Here is a 17,423-nt window from a genome sequence, read left to right as displayed (position 1 = left end):
CATGTGGATTGTACATTATTTGCACATTATTCTTTGAAAAATATCTTCAAGTTATTTGTTGACTGCAATTTTCAAGTCTTGTCCTAGATTTTCAAGCTGATTTAAGTAAAAAATGTAATGAGGCCACTCAGAAATATTCAATGTCATCTTGGTAAGCAACTCCAGTGTAGGATTGGCCTTGTGTTGTAGGTTATTGTCCTGCTGAAAGGTGCATTCATCTCCCTAGTATCTGTTGGAAAGCAGACTGAACCAGGTTTTTCTCTAGGATTTTGCCTGTGCTTATAGCTGTATTCAGTTTATTTTTATCCTAAAAACTCCCTAGTCCTTGCCGATGACAAGCATACCCATAACATGATGCAGCCACCACCATGCGTGAAAGTATGAAGAGTGGTACTTGGATTTGCCCCAAACATAAAGCTTTGTATTCAGGACATAAAGTTAATTTCTTAGCCAAATGTTTTGCAGTATTACTTTAGTGCCTTGTTGCAAAAAGGATGCATGTTTTGAAATAGTTGTATTCTGAACAGGCTTCCTTCTTTTCACACTGTCAATTAAGTTAGTATTGTGGAGTAACTACAATGTTGTTCATCCAACCTCAGTTTTTTCCTATCCCAGCTATTAAACTTTGTAACTGTTTTAAAATCCCCACTGGCCTCATGGTGAAATCTCTGAGTGGTTTCCTTCCTCTCCGGCAACTGAGTTAGGAAGGACGCCTGTATCTTTGTATTGACTCGGTGTATTGATACGCCATCCAAAGTGTAATTAATAACTTCACCATGTTCAAAGGGATATTCAATGTCTGCTTTTAACATTTGTTCACATCTACCAATAGGTGCCCTTCTTTGCGGGGCATTGGAAAACCTCCCTGGTCTTTGTGGTTGAATCTGTGCTTTAAATTGACTGCTTGACTGAGGTATTTGTACAGGTAATTGTATGTAATTCTACAGATAGTTGTATGTGTGGGGTACAGAGATGAGGTTGTCATTCAAAAATCATGTTAAACACTATTATTGCACACAGAGCGAGTCCATGCACATTCTTATGTGACATGTTAAGCACATTTTTAATCCTGAACTTATTTAGGCTTGTCATAACAAAAGAGGTTGAATACTTATTGACATAAGATATTTCAGTTTACATATTTTTTAATAATTAGTACAAATTTCAAAAAAACAATTCCACATTTACATTATGGGGTATTGTGTGTAGGCCAGTGACACAAAATCTCAATTTAATACATTTTAAATTCAGACTGTAACAGAACAAAATGGGGAAAAATTCAAGCGGCGTGAATACTTTCTGTATATATTAATGAGCTGAAAAATAAGATCCCTGAAGTGTTCATATGCACAAAAAGCTTATTTCTCTCAAATGTTTTGCACAAACTTGTTTACATCCCTATTAGGGATTTATTGACAATATAATGTTTGTTTATTTGGTTATACAATCGCAACCGCTGGTCTTTCTTTTTTAAACTAAAACAAAAATATGAACGCAACATATGAGCTGAAATAAAAGATCACAGAAATGTTCCATACGCACAAAAAGCTTACTTCTGATTTTGTGAACAAATTTGTTTACATCCCTGTTAGTGAGCATTTCTCCTTTGCCAAGATAATGCATCCACCTGACAGGTGTGGCATATCAAGAAGCTGATTAACAGCATGATCATTACACAGGTGCAACTTGTGCTGGGGACAAGAAAAGGACACTCTAAAATGTGCAGTTTTGTCACAACACAATGCCACAGATTTGAAGGAGTGTACAATTGGCATGCTGACTGCAGGAATGTCCACCAGAGCTGTTGTCAGAGAATTTAATGTTTATATATCTACCATAAGCCGCCTCGAACGTCGTTTTAGAGGATTTGGCAGTATGTCCAACCAGCCTCAGAACCGCAGACCACATGTAACCACGCCAGCCAAGGACCTCCACATCCGGCTTCTTCACCTGCGGGATTGTCTGAGACCAGCCACCCGGACAGCTGATGAAACTGTGGGTTTGCACAACCGAAGAAACCGTCTCAAGGAAGCTCATCTACATGCTTGTTGTCCTCAATAGTGTCTTCACCTGACTGCAGTTTGACATCGTAACCAACTTCAGTGGGAAAATGCTCACCTTCGATGGCCACTAGCACACTGGAGAAGTGTGCTCTTCACGGATTAATATCGATTTCAACTGTACCGGGTAGATGGCAGACAGCGTGTATGGTGTCATGTGGGTGAGTGGTTTGCTGATTTCAACGTGCATATCTGTATTTCCAGTCATGTGAAATCCATAAATTAGGGCCGAACTGATTTCCTTATATGAGCTGTAACTCAGTAAAATCTTTGAATTGAAATGTTGTGTTTCTAATTTAGTTCAGCATAACATCAACAGTGGTGTACCACAAGGCTGTCTATTCTCTCCACTTTTTCATTCATTTTGATGGTTCAACCGTTATCAATTGATATTGGGAATAACGCAGGGTTACGAGGGTTATGGGTTACGAGGGTTATGGGTTACGGGGGTTACGGGGGTTATGGGTTATGGGGGTTATGGGTTACGAGGGTTATGGGTTACGAGGGATATGGGTGTTATGGGTTATGGGGGTTATGGGTTACGAGGGTTATGGGTTACGGGGGTTATGGGTTACGAGGGTTATGGGTTACGAGGGTTATGGGTTACGGGTTACGAGGGATATGGGTTACGGGGGTTATGGGTTACGAGGGATATGGGTGTTATGGGTTATGGGGGTTACGGGTTACGAGGGTTATGGGTTATGGGGGTTATGGGTACGGGGGTTATGGGTTACGAGGGTTATGGGTTACGGGTTACGAGGGTTATGGGTTATGGGGGTTATGGGTACGGGGGTTATGGGTACGGGGGTTATGGGTTACGAGGGTTATGGGTTACGGGGGTTACGAGGGTTATGGGTTACGAGGGATATGGGTTACGGGGGTTATGGGTTACGAGGGATATGGGTGTTATGGGTTACGAGGGTTATGGGTTATGGGGGTTATGGGTACGGGGGTTATGGGTACGGGGGTTATGGGTTACGAGGGTTATGGGTTACGGGGGTTATGGGTTATGAGGGTTATGGGTTACGAGGGTTATGGGTGTTATGGGTTACGGGGTTATGGGTTACGGGGGTTATGGGTTACAGGGGTTATGGTTTACGGGGATTATGGGTTACGAGGGTTATGGGTACGGGGGTTATGGGTTACGAGGGTTATGGGTTACGGGGGTTATGGGTACGGGGGTTATGGGTACGGGGGTTATGGGTTACGAGGGTTATGGGTTACGAGGGTTATGGGTTACGAGGGTTACGGGTTACGAGGGTTATGGGTTACGAGGGTTATGGGTTACGAGGGTTACGGGTTACGAGGGTTACGGATTACGAGAGGTCCCGTGTGGCTCAGTTGGTAGAGCATGGTGTTTGCAACGCCAGGGTTGTGGGTTCGATTCCCACGGGGGACCAGTACTGAAAAAATGCATGAAATGTATGCATTCACTACTGTAAGTCGCTCTGGATAAGAGCGTCTGCTAAATGACTAAAACGTAAAACGTAAACGAGAGTTATGGGTTACGAGGGTTATGGGAGAAAAGCTTCTTGTTCATCATATCATGTCTCTAATTGTCCTAATTGTCAACAATTCATTCTTCAAGCATTCTTACCAGTTTGCGTGTCCTGTCCAGGACGGAGTCAATGATCTCCTTGCCGATGGTGTAGTGACCGCGGGCGTAGTTGTTGGCAGCATCCTCCTTGCCTGAGATGAGCTGCTCAGGGTGGAATAGCTGGCGATAGGGACCTGTCCTCACCTCATCTGGAGAAAGAGAAAACAGTATTTTTCTATATGGAGAGAAGACCAGATACCAGTGGATGATGTTCTGTAGACATTTAGAAATTGAATGCACTGGCACATCTGAGATTTGCTTCAGTAGGTGCGTTGTAAATGTTGAAATGTTTTTTAAAGGATAAAAGTTTCTGTAAAAAGACAAACAACTTACCGATAACGGTGGGTTCCAGGTCGACGAAGATGGCGCGTGACACGTACTTCCCGGTGCCCGTGGCGCTGAAGAAGGTGGTGAAGGAGTCGTCGAGGTTACCTGTGGGCTTGTCACTGGGCATTTGTCCGTCCGGCTGGATCACATGCTCCAGGCAGTACAGCTCCCAACAGGTGTTACCCATCTGGACTCCAGCCTGGCCCACGTGAACAGAGATACACTCACGCTGTTGAGAGAGACGGGGAGAGAAGGAGAAGAGACAATGTGAATGAAGTAGACAGTGATAACACCTGACCACATGGAGGATATTACAGTGGGGTCTAAGAGGTCCAACAATTCAGATGTGTATCGTCTGTGTGACACCATGTGTGTAAATGATTATGATACACTGAGTGTACAAAACATTAAGAACACCTGCTCTTTGCATGACATAGACTGACCAGGTGAATCCAGGTGAAAGCTATGATCCCTTATTGATGTCACTTGTTAAATCCACTTCAATCAGTGTAGATGAATGGGAAGAGACAGGTTAAAGAAAGATTTTTAAGACTTGAGACAATTGAGACATGGATTGTGTATGTGTGCCATTCAGAGGGTGAATGGGCAAGACAAAAGTTTTTAAGTGCCTTTGAACGGGGTATGGTAGTAGGTGCCAGGCACACCGGTTTGTGTCAAGAACTACATCGCTGCTGGGTTTTTCACGCTCAACTGTTTCCCGTGTGTATCAAGAAGGGTCCACCACCCAAAGGACATCCAGCCAACTTGACAAAACTGTGGGAAGCATTGGAGTCAACATGGGTTAGCAGGAATGCTTTTGACACCTTATAGGCTGTTCTGGGGGCAATAGTGCATGCAACTCAATAGTAAGAAGGTGTTCCTAATGTTTTGTACACTCAGTGTAATTTACATGGTGTGTAACCATAACCGAGCACTGTGTCCGTTATAAACATATAAACATATTTCCATGAAGAGTCTGTCTCTCTTCTCTTTTCAGATTTTCCCATTTTATTGTTTCTCTGTTTATGTAGTTTGTGCAAATGCTTTCGGTGCATGTGTCATAACGTAGAACCACCAAGCAGAGTGAGGTTCAACCAGTCCCTCCCTGTTCACTCTCAGAACAGACAGTAGGCTACAGGAAGGTACAACCAGCCCCTCCCTGTTCACTCTCAGAACAGACAGTAGGATACAGGTAGGTTCAACCAGCACCTCCCTGCTCACTCTCAGAACAGACAGTAGGCTACAGGAAGGTTCAACCAGCACCTCCCTGCTCACTCTCAGAACAGACAGTAGGCTACAGGAAGGTTCAACCAGCCCCTCCCTGCTCAATCTCAGAACAGACAGTAAGAAACAGGAAGGTTCAACCAGCCCCTCCCTGTTCACTCTCAGAACAGACAGTAGGAAACAGGAAGGTGACAGCAGGGGTTCAAAATGTAGAACCCAGTTCCACATGGGTATGAAAATGTATTTTATCAAACAAAACTATGCTACATTTTATCGCTGGGACCCTCAGGATGACAAATCAGAACAAGATTACTGAATGTAAGTACATTATTTACATTCAGAGGTGAATGTATCACACCCGTTGCCGTGATACGATGGGTTGTTGTTGTTGTGCACAACTCAAACAATAACATGGTATATTTTCACTGTAATAGCTACTGTAAATTGGACAGTGCAGTTAGATTAACAAGAATTCAAGCTTTCTGCCCATATGAGACATGTCTATGTCTTGGAAAGTTGGCTGTTACTAACAACGTCATTCTAGTCACATTATTGCACGTTAGCAACAACCGTCCCGGTTTAGGGACAACGATCCCGTAGTGGAGGTTAAAGAGCAAAAGTGTCATGGAAATCAGCTTTGTTTGCATAGCCGGGATGAAAATAACGTAATTTAGGCTGTAATGATTTCCAAAATTCCACACATTAGGTCACACATTCCCTAGACAACCGTCTGCCGAGGGAAACTATTGTACAATTCCACAATCACATAATTGCGCTGGGACTGATTTTGCAAGTTAAAATGTATGCCAAAACAAAAACAAAAAACATTGATTTTAAAGTTTAACAAACTTCTAGGCAAAAGGACTAGTGGATTTACACCCAGTAACAGAATTACGGTAATAGAATTACATTAACAGAATTACGGTAATATAATTACGGTAACATAATTACGGTAAAATAATCTCATCATGGGTCTCTGATCTGTACTGCACAGAAATGCATTATGATGGATATGAATGTCATTCTGTTCATAGTGATGGATCATAAATAGGTACACAAAGGTAGAGTGGAAATATACAATACCCTCCCATTGCATATTTCAGCATTATTCTACACACTGGCTATTATTTTAATGAGCTCTGCCCCCAAACAAGAACAAATTTGATTGGTCCGGACCAAATCTGAACCAATCATAGATGTCTATGTTTCACAAGTTTGGACATCAAAGTAGAGCTCAGTAGAGCTCAGTTGAGTACAACACAGCACAGTAGAGTAGAGTAGAGTAGAGTACAACACAGCACAGCAGAGTACAGTAGAGTACAACACAGCACAGCAGAGTACAGTAGAGTACAACACAGCACAGTAGAGTAGAGTAGAGTAGAGTAGAGTAGAGTAGAGTAGAGTAGAGTACAGTATAGTAGAGTACAGTAGAGTACAACACAGTAGAGTACAGTATAGCAGAGTAGAGTACAGTAGAGTACAATACAGTACAGTCAATTATAGTGTAATCAACTGTAGTGTGCTCTCATCTACCAGAAAGCCTCTTAAAACATTTTAGAAATACATCAAAACACAGTAATGTTGAAGTAAAGACCCCTGCCAACTGATATCAATGCTTACACTGAGTGTACAAAACATTAGGAACACCTGCTCTTTCTGTACTGTACTGTACCGTACCGAACTACACTCTACTTTTGTTTGCTGTACTGTGATGTACAAACTTGTGAACCCAACTGTGGTTTGTGACTACTAGGATTTCCCATTGTAGCCAATTCAATTGCAGAAATTCCATTGCCGATTTTTTGTTGTTGTTGTTTTAATTACTTAATCATTCATAAAGAAAATTGATACCAGTAAAAACACTATAACTATTGTTAGATCTACCTTTACTGATTACTTCTGTGAACTTTCAATATCCTCCCTCCTCATGAGGGGGAGAAATTAGAAATAATTTAAAGATATGTGGGTTTTGGGTAACTGAAATTTCAAGACACAAAGAAAACGTTTCTTAAAATTATTGAAGCAAGAAAAATGTATCCTAAACTAAATATAAGTGTTAATATTAATTAGTTGTCAGGGGATCTTTTTACTTCAACATCAATAAGAGAACATGTACTCTACTCTGCTGTGCAGACTGTTCCAGGATTCACCTGGAACAGTCTGTGTCATGGAAAGTACGAAGAAAAAAAAGAAATGTATGCATTCACTACTGTAAGTCGCTCTGGATAAGAGCGTCTGCTAAATGAGTAAAATGTAAAATGTAAAATGAAAGAGCAGGTGTTCCTAATGTTTTGTACACTCAGTGTAAGCATTGATATCAGTTGGCAGGGGTCTTTACTTCAACATTACTGTGTTTTGATGTATTTCTAAAACCTTTTAAGAGGCTTTCTGGTAGATGTTTTCTAAGACCCCTTTCCCATCTGTTTGACCAGAAATCAAAGTCTTTGCTTATTCCAAATTTTTAGGATGGAAAATAGTGGTAAAATGTATATATACCTTAATTTCGTATAAAATATAGACTCTCAGCTTTCATTTGGGTCAGATGGTTTAGACCCTTTCTTCTTTAAAATTGCTGCCCCTGTCATCACCAAGCCCATCTCCAACCTTTTTAACCTGTCTCTCCTTTCTGGGGAGGTTCCCATTGCTTTGAACGCAGCCATATTTCGTCCTTTATTTAAATGGGGAGATCAAGCTGATCCTAATTGTTATAGGCCTATTTCTATTTTGCACTGTTTATCAAAAGCGTTGGAAAAACTTGTCAATAATCAACTGACTGGCTTTCTTAATGTCTATAGTATTCTCTCTGGTATGCAATCTGGTTTCCTGCTCAGGTTATGGATGTGTCACCGCAACCTTAAAGGTCCTCAATGATGTCACCATTGCCATTGATTCTAAGCAGTATTGTGCTGCAATTTTTATTGACTTGGCCAAATCTTTTGTTACGGTAGACCATTCTATTCTTGTGGGCCAGCTAAGGAGTATCTGAGGGGTCTTTGGCCTGGTTTGCAAACTACCTCTCTCAAAGAGTGCAGTGTATAAAGTTAGAATATCTACTGTCTCAGCCACTGCCTGTCACCAAGGGAGTACCCCAAGGCTCAATCCTAGGCCCCAAGCTCTTCTCAATTTATGTCAACAACATAGCTCAGGCAGTAGGAAGCTTTCTCATTCATGTATATGCAGATGATACAGTCTTATACTCAGCTGGCCCCTCCCCGGATTTTGTGTTAAATACCCTGCAACAAAGCTTTCTTAGTGTCCAACAAGCTTTCTCTAACCTTAATCTTGTTCTGAATACCTCCAAAACAAAGGTAATGTGGTTTGATAAGAAGAATGCCCCTCTTCTCACAGGTGTTATTACTACCTCTGAGGGTTTAGAGCTTGAGGTAGTCACCTCATACAAGTACTTGGGAGTATGGCTAGATGGTCCTTCTCTCAGCACATATCAAAGCTGCAGGCTAAAGTTAAATCTGGACTTGGTTTCCTCTATCGTAATCGCTCCTCTTTCACCCTAGCTGCCAAACTAACCCTGATTCAGATGACCATCCTACCCATGCTAGATTACGGAGACATAATTTATAGATCGGCAGGTAAGGGTGCTCTCGAGCAGCTAGATGTTCTTTACCATTTGGCCACCAGATTTGCCACCAATGCTTCTTATAGGACACATCACTGCACTCTATGCTCCTCTGTAAACTGGTCATCTCTGTATACCCGTCGTAAGACCCACTGGCTCCACGCACTAGGCCTCCAGTGCGCCTCCCCAGTCCGGTACGTCCTGTGCCAGCTCCCCGCACTCGCCCTGAAGTGCGTGTCACCAGTCCGGTGCCACCTGTACCGGCTCCACGCACTAGGCCTCCAGTGCGCCTCTCCAGCCCGGAGCATCCTGTGCCGGCTCCCCGCACTCGCCCTGAGGAGCGTGTCATTAGTCTGGTGCAACCTGCGCCGATGCCCAGTCCAAGCACGGTGACCAGTCCCGCTCCATTGCAGGAGCCTTCCTCTGCGCCGATGCCCAGTCCAGGCACGGCATCCAGTACCGCTCCAAGACCGGAGCATTCCTCTCCGCCGATGCCCAGTCCAGGCACGGCATTGAGCCCGGCACCATGGCCGGATCTGGGGTCTGGGCGGGGGCTACAGCCCGCACCGGAGCTGCCACTGACAATAGTCACCCCCCCTCTACCCTCCCCATTTGGTTTCAGGTTTTGCGGCCGGAGTCCGCACCATTGGGGGGGGGGGGGCACTGTCACTCCCTGACCATAGAGAGCCCTTGTTTCTCTATGGTGTAGTAGGTCAGGGCGTGACTAGGGGGTGTTCTAGTCGATATAATTCTATGTTTGGGTTTGAGTATGGTTCCCAGTTAGAGGCAGCTGATTATCGTTGTCTCTAATTGGGGATCATACTTAAGGTGTCCCTGTTCCCACTTGCATTTGTGGGATATTGTTTGTGTATGTGCTTGTTGCACTACATTACTTCACATTTCGTTGCTTGTTTATTGTTTTTGTTGAGAAGTTTCACTTTTAATAAAGATGTGGAACTCAACACACGCTGCACCTTGGTCCGTCATTATCACGACCGTGACACTACCTTCTTGCCCTTTGCGCTGTTGTCTGTGCCCAATAATGTTTGTACCATGTTTTGTGCTGCTGTCATGTTGTGTTGCTACCATGTTGTTGTTATGTTGGGTTGCTACCATGCTGTGTTGTCATGTGTTGCTGCCTTGCTATGTTGTTGTCTTAGGTCTCTCTTTATGTAGCGTTGTGTTGTCTCTCTTGGTGTGATGTGTGTTTTGTCCTATATTTATATTGTTTTTATTTTTAATCCCAGGCCCCCGTCCCCACAGGAGGCCTTTTGCCTTTTGGTAGGCCGTCATTGTAAATAAGAATCTGTTCTTAACTGACTTGCCCAGTTAAATATTTTTTTTTAAAAGCATGTCAATTTCACATGCTTCTATAAACTTCACATTTTAGTGCTCATGGGTCCTTTTACATGGAAACGCCATGGAGCTCATGGGTCCTTTTACATGGAAATGACCTGGTGCGCATGGGTCCATTTTACATGTAAATGCCGCACTACATCCATGTACATGGAAATGCCCCACTACAAAACTACAGTGATGATGAAGAAAACAGAAGGCCTACATCGCAGCAGGTGGCAGGAAGAGGGAACCAATAGACCTTGTACTGAGCACCTCACATTTAGGGCTCTGTTTTAATAACAAACCTAACAAAATGGTCGATCTAAGCACTGTCATGTTAACTTGGCCCTTGGAGGATGGGTAGATGTGTTTTAAGGGATCCCTCTGCATCAGGTGAATGGTGGTCATGCAGGGGGCATGTGTGTAGCATATACCTGTCTGGTTAAGGGCAACTCCATTGACACACATTAAAACATATTATTAACCCACCATAGCAACACGTATGTTTCTACATATAATAACCCGCCTTAGCAACACTTAGGTTTCTACACCTAACAACCCACCATAGCAACACGTATGTTTCTACATATAATAACCCGCCTTAGCAACACTTAGGTTTCTACACATAACAACCAACCATAGCAACACGTATGTTTCTACATATAATAACCCACCTTAGCAACACTTAGGTTTCTACACCTAACAACCAACCATAGCAACACTTAGGTTTCTACACATAACAACCCACCATAGCAATACGTATGTTTCTACATATAATAACCCACCTTAGCAACACTTAGGTTTCTACACCTAACAACCCACCATAGCAACACGTATGTTTCTACATATAATAACCCACCTTAGCAACACTTAGGTTTCTACACCTAACAACCCACCATAGCAACACGTATGTTTCTACATATTATAACCCACCTTAGCAATACTTAGGTTTCTACACCTAACAACCCACCATAGCAACACGTATGTTTCTACACCTAACAACCCACCATAGCAACACGTATGTTTCTACATATAATAACCCGCCTTAGCAACACTTAGGTTTCTACACCTAACAACCCGCCATAGCAACCCTAAACAAAAACCGGCCCACAAAACTGCTGTTCAAGAAATGGATAAATGGGTATTTCCTATCCAAATCCGATGGATGAACCAACATTGGCCATAAATCAATGACAATGTCAACATCCTTTGTTCCACACCACTGTCTTTGCTTGTTCTCCTCTATCTCTGAGACAGAGACGGCTCTCACTACCATTGGCCCACTGCGCTGTCTTTGCTTGTTCTCCTCTATCTCTGAGACAGAGGCAGCTCTCACTACCATTGGCCCACTGCACTGTCTTTGCTTGTTCTCCTCTATCTCTGAGACAGAGGCGGCTCTCACTACCATTGGCCCACTGCGCTGTCTTTGCTTGTTCTCCTCTATCTCTGAGACAGAGGCGGCTCTCACTACCATTGGCCCACTGCGCTGTCTTTGCTTGTTCTCCTCTATCTCTGAGACAGAGGCGGCTCTCACTACCATTGGCCCACTGCGCTGTCTTTGCTTGTTCTCCTCTATCTCTGAGACAGAGGCGGCTCTCACTACCATTGGCCCACTGCGCTGTCTTTGCTTGTTCTCCTCTATCTCTGAGACAGAGGCGGCTCTCACTACCATTGGCCCACTGCGCTGTCTTTGCTTGTTCTCCTCTATCTCTGAGACAGAGGCGGCTCTCACTACCATTGGCCCACTGCGCTGTCTTTGCTTGTTCTCCTCTGTCTCTGAGACAGAGGCGGCTCTCACTACGATTGGCCCACTGCGCTGTCTTTGCTTGTTCTCCTCTGTCTCTGAGACAGAGGCGGCTCTCACTACCATTGGCCCACTGCACTGTCTTTGCTTGTTCTCCTCTATCTCTGAGACAGAGGCGGCTCTCACTACCATTGGCCCACTGCGCTGTCTTTGCTTGTTCTCCTCTATCTCTGAGACAGAGGCGGCTCTCACTACCATTGGCCCACTGCACTGTCTTTGCAGCTGCAAAACATCTTGAAAAATCAACAGGGTCCTTTGGTGACGTCATTGCGGGACCCCCCACCGAACGGATCAATTGCGGGAGGAGAGAGACTGACACAAGGGAGGAGGAAATCGAGAGATTCCCGGCTCCTGATCCGCTCCAGGATTTCCAAGGGGTTTGGATTGTCGTGTGTTTCCCTTTCCCTTTAGCTCAAATCCACAGTTATTACACTTTAGCCAAGGTTTTGATTTTCCGTTACCTGGCGTGAATCCAGCTGGGCGTATAGATCTGGTCGCAGCTCCGTGAAACAACATGGAGATTTGAAATAGAGTCATAAAGACCGTAATTGGATCGTGAAGCATACATCAGAAAGTAGTCTTGTAGGTGGTGGTGTCTGTCTAAAATGAAGCACCCGAAGCTATGGAGATTGTTGTTTTTCATGACGCTGTTGTACAATCTTGGGATGTCAAGCAGATACGGTAAGATGATGGTGGAGTGGCGGAAGCATGCCGTTTCAGTGGAGGGATAGATGAGATGGCAGAGAAGACGTACTGGTAGAGGGAAACATCACTGGGAGGTAGTGTAAGTAGTATTTGGAATCAAGTCCGCAGTATAGAGAAATGGATGATTCAGTAGTATTTTCTGTTTACTTCAAAGATCTGCGAGGTGTGGATGTCATTACATTGCATCGAAGTAATAACATAATATCTATGCTAAGGAAGAGGGTTTTGGTCGTGGGTTGATATTGAGAAAATAACATGTTTAGGTTTTTGTAACTTCAATTAACAGCCAGACTTTGAATTGATGTACTAAAATACATAAGATAGCTTAGCTGTAACATCGTGAATTAAAGGCGTTTTTGCCCGACGTCATTTATTTTGATGCGGTTTTAGTTTGACTAGGCGAGCATGACATATTTGTTTCTGCTAAGTTGTGTAAATAACCACAGTTCACTGTTGAAAGGTAAAAGTGATGAAAGTAAAAAAATATATATATATTCGCATTACAAAATAAAAAGCTTTAGCTATGGCTTTCCACCTGCGTGAGGTGTATGGGTTTCAGGACCACGGAGAACGACTAGGCTACTGGGTTGGCGCTGTTTGCCTTGTCTTGTTCATTGTATACTATCCTTCCCTTTTTTTATCTCTCTCTCATGTCGTCCACCCTGGTCTCCATTCCCCTGTTTTGTACCCCTCTCCTCACCTCCTCCCCTCTCCTCCCCTCCTCCCCTCCCCTCTCCTCACCTCCTCCCCTCTCCTCACCTCCTCCCCTCTCCTCACCTCCTCCCCTCTCCTCACCTCCTCCCCTCTCCTCACCTCCTCCCCTCCCCTCTCCTCACCTCCTACCCTCCCCTCTCCTCACCTCCTCCCCTCTCCTCACCTCCTACCCTCCCCTCTCCTCACCTCCTCCCCTCTCCTCACCTCCTCCCCTCCCCTCTCCTCCCTCCTCCCCTCCCCTCACCTCCTCCCCTCTCCTCACCTCCTCCCCTCTCCTCACCTCCTCCCCTCTCCTCACCTCTTCCCCTCTCCTCACCTCCTCCCCTCCCCTCTCCTCACCTCCTCCCCTCTCCTCCCCTCCTCCCCTCTCCTCACCTCCTCCCCTCTCCTCACCTCCTCCCCTCCCCTCTCCTTACCTCCTCCCCTCTCCTCCCCTCCTCCCCTCTCCTTACCTCCTCCCCTCTCCTCCCCTCCTCCCCTCTCCTCACCTCTTCCCCTCTCCTCACCTCCTCCCCTCTCCTCACCTCCTCCCCTCTCCTCCCCTCCTCCCCTCTCCTCACCTCCTCCCCTCTCCTCACCTCCTCCCCTCCCCTCTCCTTACCTCCTCCCCTCCTCCCCTCTCCTTACCTCCTCCCCTCTCCTCACCTCCTCCCCTCCTCCCCTCTCCTTACCTCATCCCCTCTCCTTACCTCCTCTCCTCCGTCCCCGTCACACTATTTAGTTCCACAATGAGCCTTATTCTGACTCCAAGGCGTCATAATGTGGCTCAGTTGGTAGAGCATGGTGTTTGCAACGCCAGGGTTGTGGGTTCGATTCCCACGGGGGACCAGTACGGACGAAAAAAATGGTATGAAATGTATGCATTCACTACTGTAAGTCGCTCGTCTGCTAAATGACTAAAATGTAAAAAATAATGGTCTCTGGCTCATCTCAGCCAGTTACCACGGTTACTTGGTGTTCTAAAGGTGAAAGTTCACAGATCTGTTTCTTTGTGTTTCTCTCATTTAGTCAGCCGTTAAATGGCTGTGTTCCCCTGTTTGACACCAACAGGCATTGAATTTATCACTAATCGTCCTTCATGGAATCTGTGTTCCATCTACCTGTTTCTCTGTTACAGTGGTGGAATATGTTGTCTCTTTGTAAGTTCTTTCCATGAGGGTCGGCGTGGCCCTACAGGACTTCGCCGTCATCCTTTTGAGTTTATTTAGTACGCTGAAGTGCATCTAGCATTATGGGAATGTGGATAAAAAATACAATTTGTACATCTCCCTCTTCAAAGCATCCTCTGAAAACAAAATAATCAAATGTATACCCTGAATGTATAGAGGGCAAACACCCTGAATATATACAGGGGGCAAACACCCTGAATATACAGGGAACAAACACCCTGAATATATAGTGGATGTCCCCCTGTCTTCTCATATTTATTTTAATGAGACAATAACTCTATCTATGTTGTTTCTCTCTCTCTCTTTATCTCTCTTTATCGCTCTGTGTATATGTGTGTGTGTGTGTGTGTGTGTGTGTGTGTGTGTGTGTGTGTGTGTGGGGGGGGGGGGGGGGGGGGGGGGGGTGTTGTCAGGGGAGAGCTATGAGTCATTGCTAGCGTCCTGGTATACGTCACGTTGATAAAGATAGGTCTGGGTACATGATGGATGAGACCAGGAGACTTTAGCTGGGTACATGATGGAGGAGACCAGGAGACTTTAGCTGGGTACATGATGGAGGAGACCAGGAGACTTTAGCTGGGTACATGATGGAGGAGACCAGGAGACTTTAGCTGGGTACCTGATGGAGGAGACCAGGAGACTTTAGCTGGGTACCTGATGGAGGAGACCAGGAGGCTTTAGCTGGGTACCTGATGGAGGAGACCAGGAGACTTTAGCTGGGTACATGATGGAGGAGACCAGGAGACTTTAGCTGGGTACATGATGGAGGAGACCAGGAGACTTTAGCTGGGTACCTGATGGAGGAGACCAGGAGACTTTAGCTGGGTACCTGATGGAGGAGACCAGGAGACTTTAGCTGGGTACATGATGGATGAGACCAGGAGACTTTAGCTGGGTACCTGATGGAGGAGACCAGGAGACTTTAGCTGGGTACATGATGGAGGAGACCAGGAGACTTTAGCTGGGTACATGATGGAGGAGACCAGGAGGCTTTAGCTGGGTACCTGATGGAGGAGACCAGGAGACTTTAGCTGGGTACATGATGGAGGAGACCAGGAGACTTTAGCTGGGTACATGATGGAGGAGACCAGGAGACTTTAGCTGGGTACCTGATGGAGGAGACCAGGAGACTTTAGCTGGGTACCTGATGGAGGAGACCAGGAGACTTTAGCTGGGTACATGATGGAGGAGACCAGGAGACTTTAGCTGGGTACCTGATGGAGGAGACCAGGAGACTTTAGCTGGGTACATGATGGAGGAGACCAGGAGACTTTAGCTGGGTACATGATGGAGGAGACCAGGAGGACTTTAGCTGGGTACATGATGGAGGAGACCAGGAGACTTTAGCTGGGTACATGATGGAGGAGACCAGGAGACTTTAGCTGGGTACATGATGGAGGAGACCAGGAGACTTTAGCTGGGTACATGATGGAGGAGACCAGGAGACTTTAGCTGGGTACATGATGGAGGAGACCAGGAGACTTTAGCTGGGTACATGATGGAGGAGACCAGGAGACTTTAGCTGGGTACATGATGGAGGAGACCAGGAGGCTTTAGCTGGGTACATGATGGAGGAGACCAGGAGACTTTAGCTGGGTACATGATGGAGGAGACCAGGAGACTTTAGCTGGGTACATGATGGAGGAGACCAGGAGACTTTAGCTGGGTACATGATGGAGGAGACCAGGAGACTTTAGCTGGGTACATGATGGAGGAGACCAGGAGACTTTAGCTGGGTACATGATGGAGGAGACCAGGAGACTTTAGCTGGGTACATGATGGAGGAGACCAGGAGACTTTAGCTGGGTACATGATGGAGGAGACCAGGAGACTTTAGCTGGGTACATGATGGAGGAGACCAGGAGACTTTAGCTGGGTACATGATGGAGGAGACCAGGAGACTTTAGCTGGGTACATGATGGAGGAGACCAGGAGGCTTTAGCTGGGTACATGATGGAGGAGACCAGGAGACTTTAGCTGGGTACATGATGGATGAGACCAGGAGACTTTAGCTGGGTACATGATGGAGGAGACCAGGAGACTTTAGCTGGGTACATGATGGAGGGAGACCAGGAGACTTTAGCTGGGTACATGATGGAGGAGACCAGGAGACTTTAGGCATGGGTAGCCTGATGGCATGATGGAGGAGACCAGGAGACTTTAGCTGGGTACATGATGGAGGAGACCAGGAGACTTTAGCTGGGTACATGATGGAGGAGACCAGGAGACTTTAGCTGGGTACATGATGGAGGAGACCAGGAGGCTTTAGCTGGGTACATGATGGAGGAGACCAGGAGACTTTAGCTGGGTACATGATGGAGGAGACCAGGAGACTTTAGCTGGGTACATGATGGATGAGACCAGGAGACTTTAGCTGGGTACATGATGGAGGAGACCAGGAGACTTTAGCTGGGTACATGATGGAGGAGACCAGGAGACTTTAGCTGGGTACATGATGGAGGAGACCAGGAGACTTTAGCTGGGTACATGATGGAGGATGAGACCAAGAGACTTTAGCTGGGTACATGATGGAGGATGAGACCAGGAGACTTTAGCTGGGTACATGATGGATGAGACCAGGAGACTTTAGCTGGGTACATGAAGGAGGAGACCAGGAGACTTTAGCTGGGTACATGATGGAGGATGAGACCAGGAGACTTTAGCTGGGTACATGATGGAGGAGACCAGGAGACTTTAGCTGGGTACATGATGGATGAGACCAGGAGACTTTAGCTGGGTACATGATGGAGAAGGACACAATGAACACTCAAGGCTTTGGTTCCACTCTGGGGAAATAAGGGCAATTCCGATTGTACATTTTAGTTTCCAAAGATTGGGTTATATGTTGGGTTTTCTGTTGAAACTGCTTTCCAGGCAGGTTCAATAACATCACTCAAAGTATTTGAAAGAT

The 17,423-nt window shown here is 45.5% G+C and overlaps 2 protein-coding genes across 4 annotated transcripts in view; one reads left to right on the top strand and one right to left on the bottom strand.

The window, feature by feature from the left end:
- Positions 1–3,636: 3,636 nt before the first annotated feature.
- The window catches only part of LOC115156269 (tubulin alpha-4A chain-like), a 131,488-nt gene continuing 117,701 nt past the window's right edge, over positions 3,637–17,423 (bottom strand). The window contains exons 2-3 of the mRNA XM_029703728.1: positions 3,991–4,213; positions 3,637–3,806 (exon numbers count right to left, since the gene is read on the bottom strand). Coding sequence (XP_029559588.1) covers positions 3,637–3,806; positions 3,991–4,213 — 393 coding nt within the window. The remainder of the gene's footprint in view (positions 3,807–3,990; positions 4,214–17,423) is intronic.
- ptprna (protein tyrosine phosphatase receptor type Na) overlaps positions 12,196–17,423 on the top strand; it is a 74,812-nt gene continuing 69,584 nt past the window's right edge. For 2 of the 3 annotated variants that reach the window (XM_029702047.1, XM_029702044.1), the window contains exon 1: positions 12,196–12,605. In XM_029702047.1, coding sequence (XP_029557907.1) covers positions 12,530–12,605 — 76 coding nt within the window. In that variant the 5' untranslated portion in view covers positions 12,196–12,529. The remainder of the gene's footprint in view (positions 12,606–17,423) is intronic. The other variant, XM_029702045.1, reaches the window with a different exon arrangement.

Source organism: Salmo trutta, chromosome 20 (assembly GCF_901001165.1).
Source record: "Salmo trutta chromosome 20, fSalTru1.1, whole genome shotgun sequence".
NCBI lineage: Eukaryota > Metazoa > Chordata > Actinopteri > Salmoniformes > Salmonidae > Salmo > Salmo trutta.
This window is presented reverse-complemented; position numbering and strand designations above follow the sequence as displayed.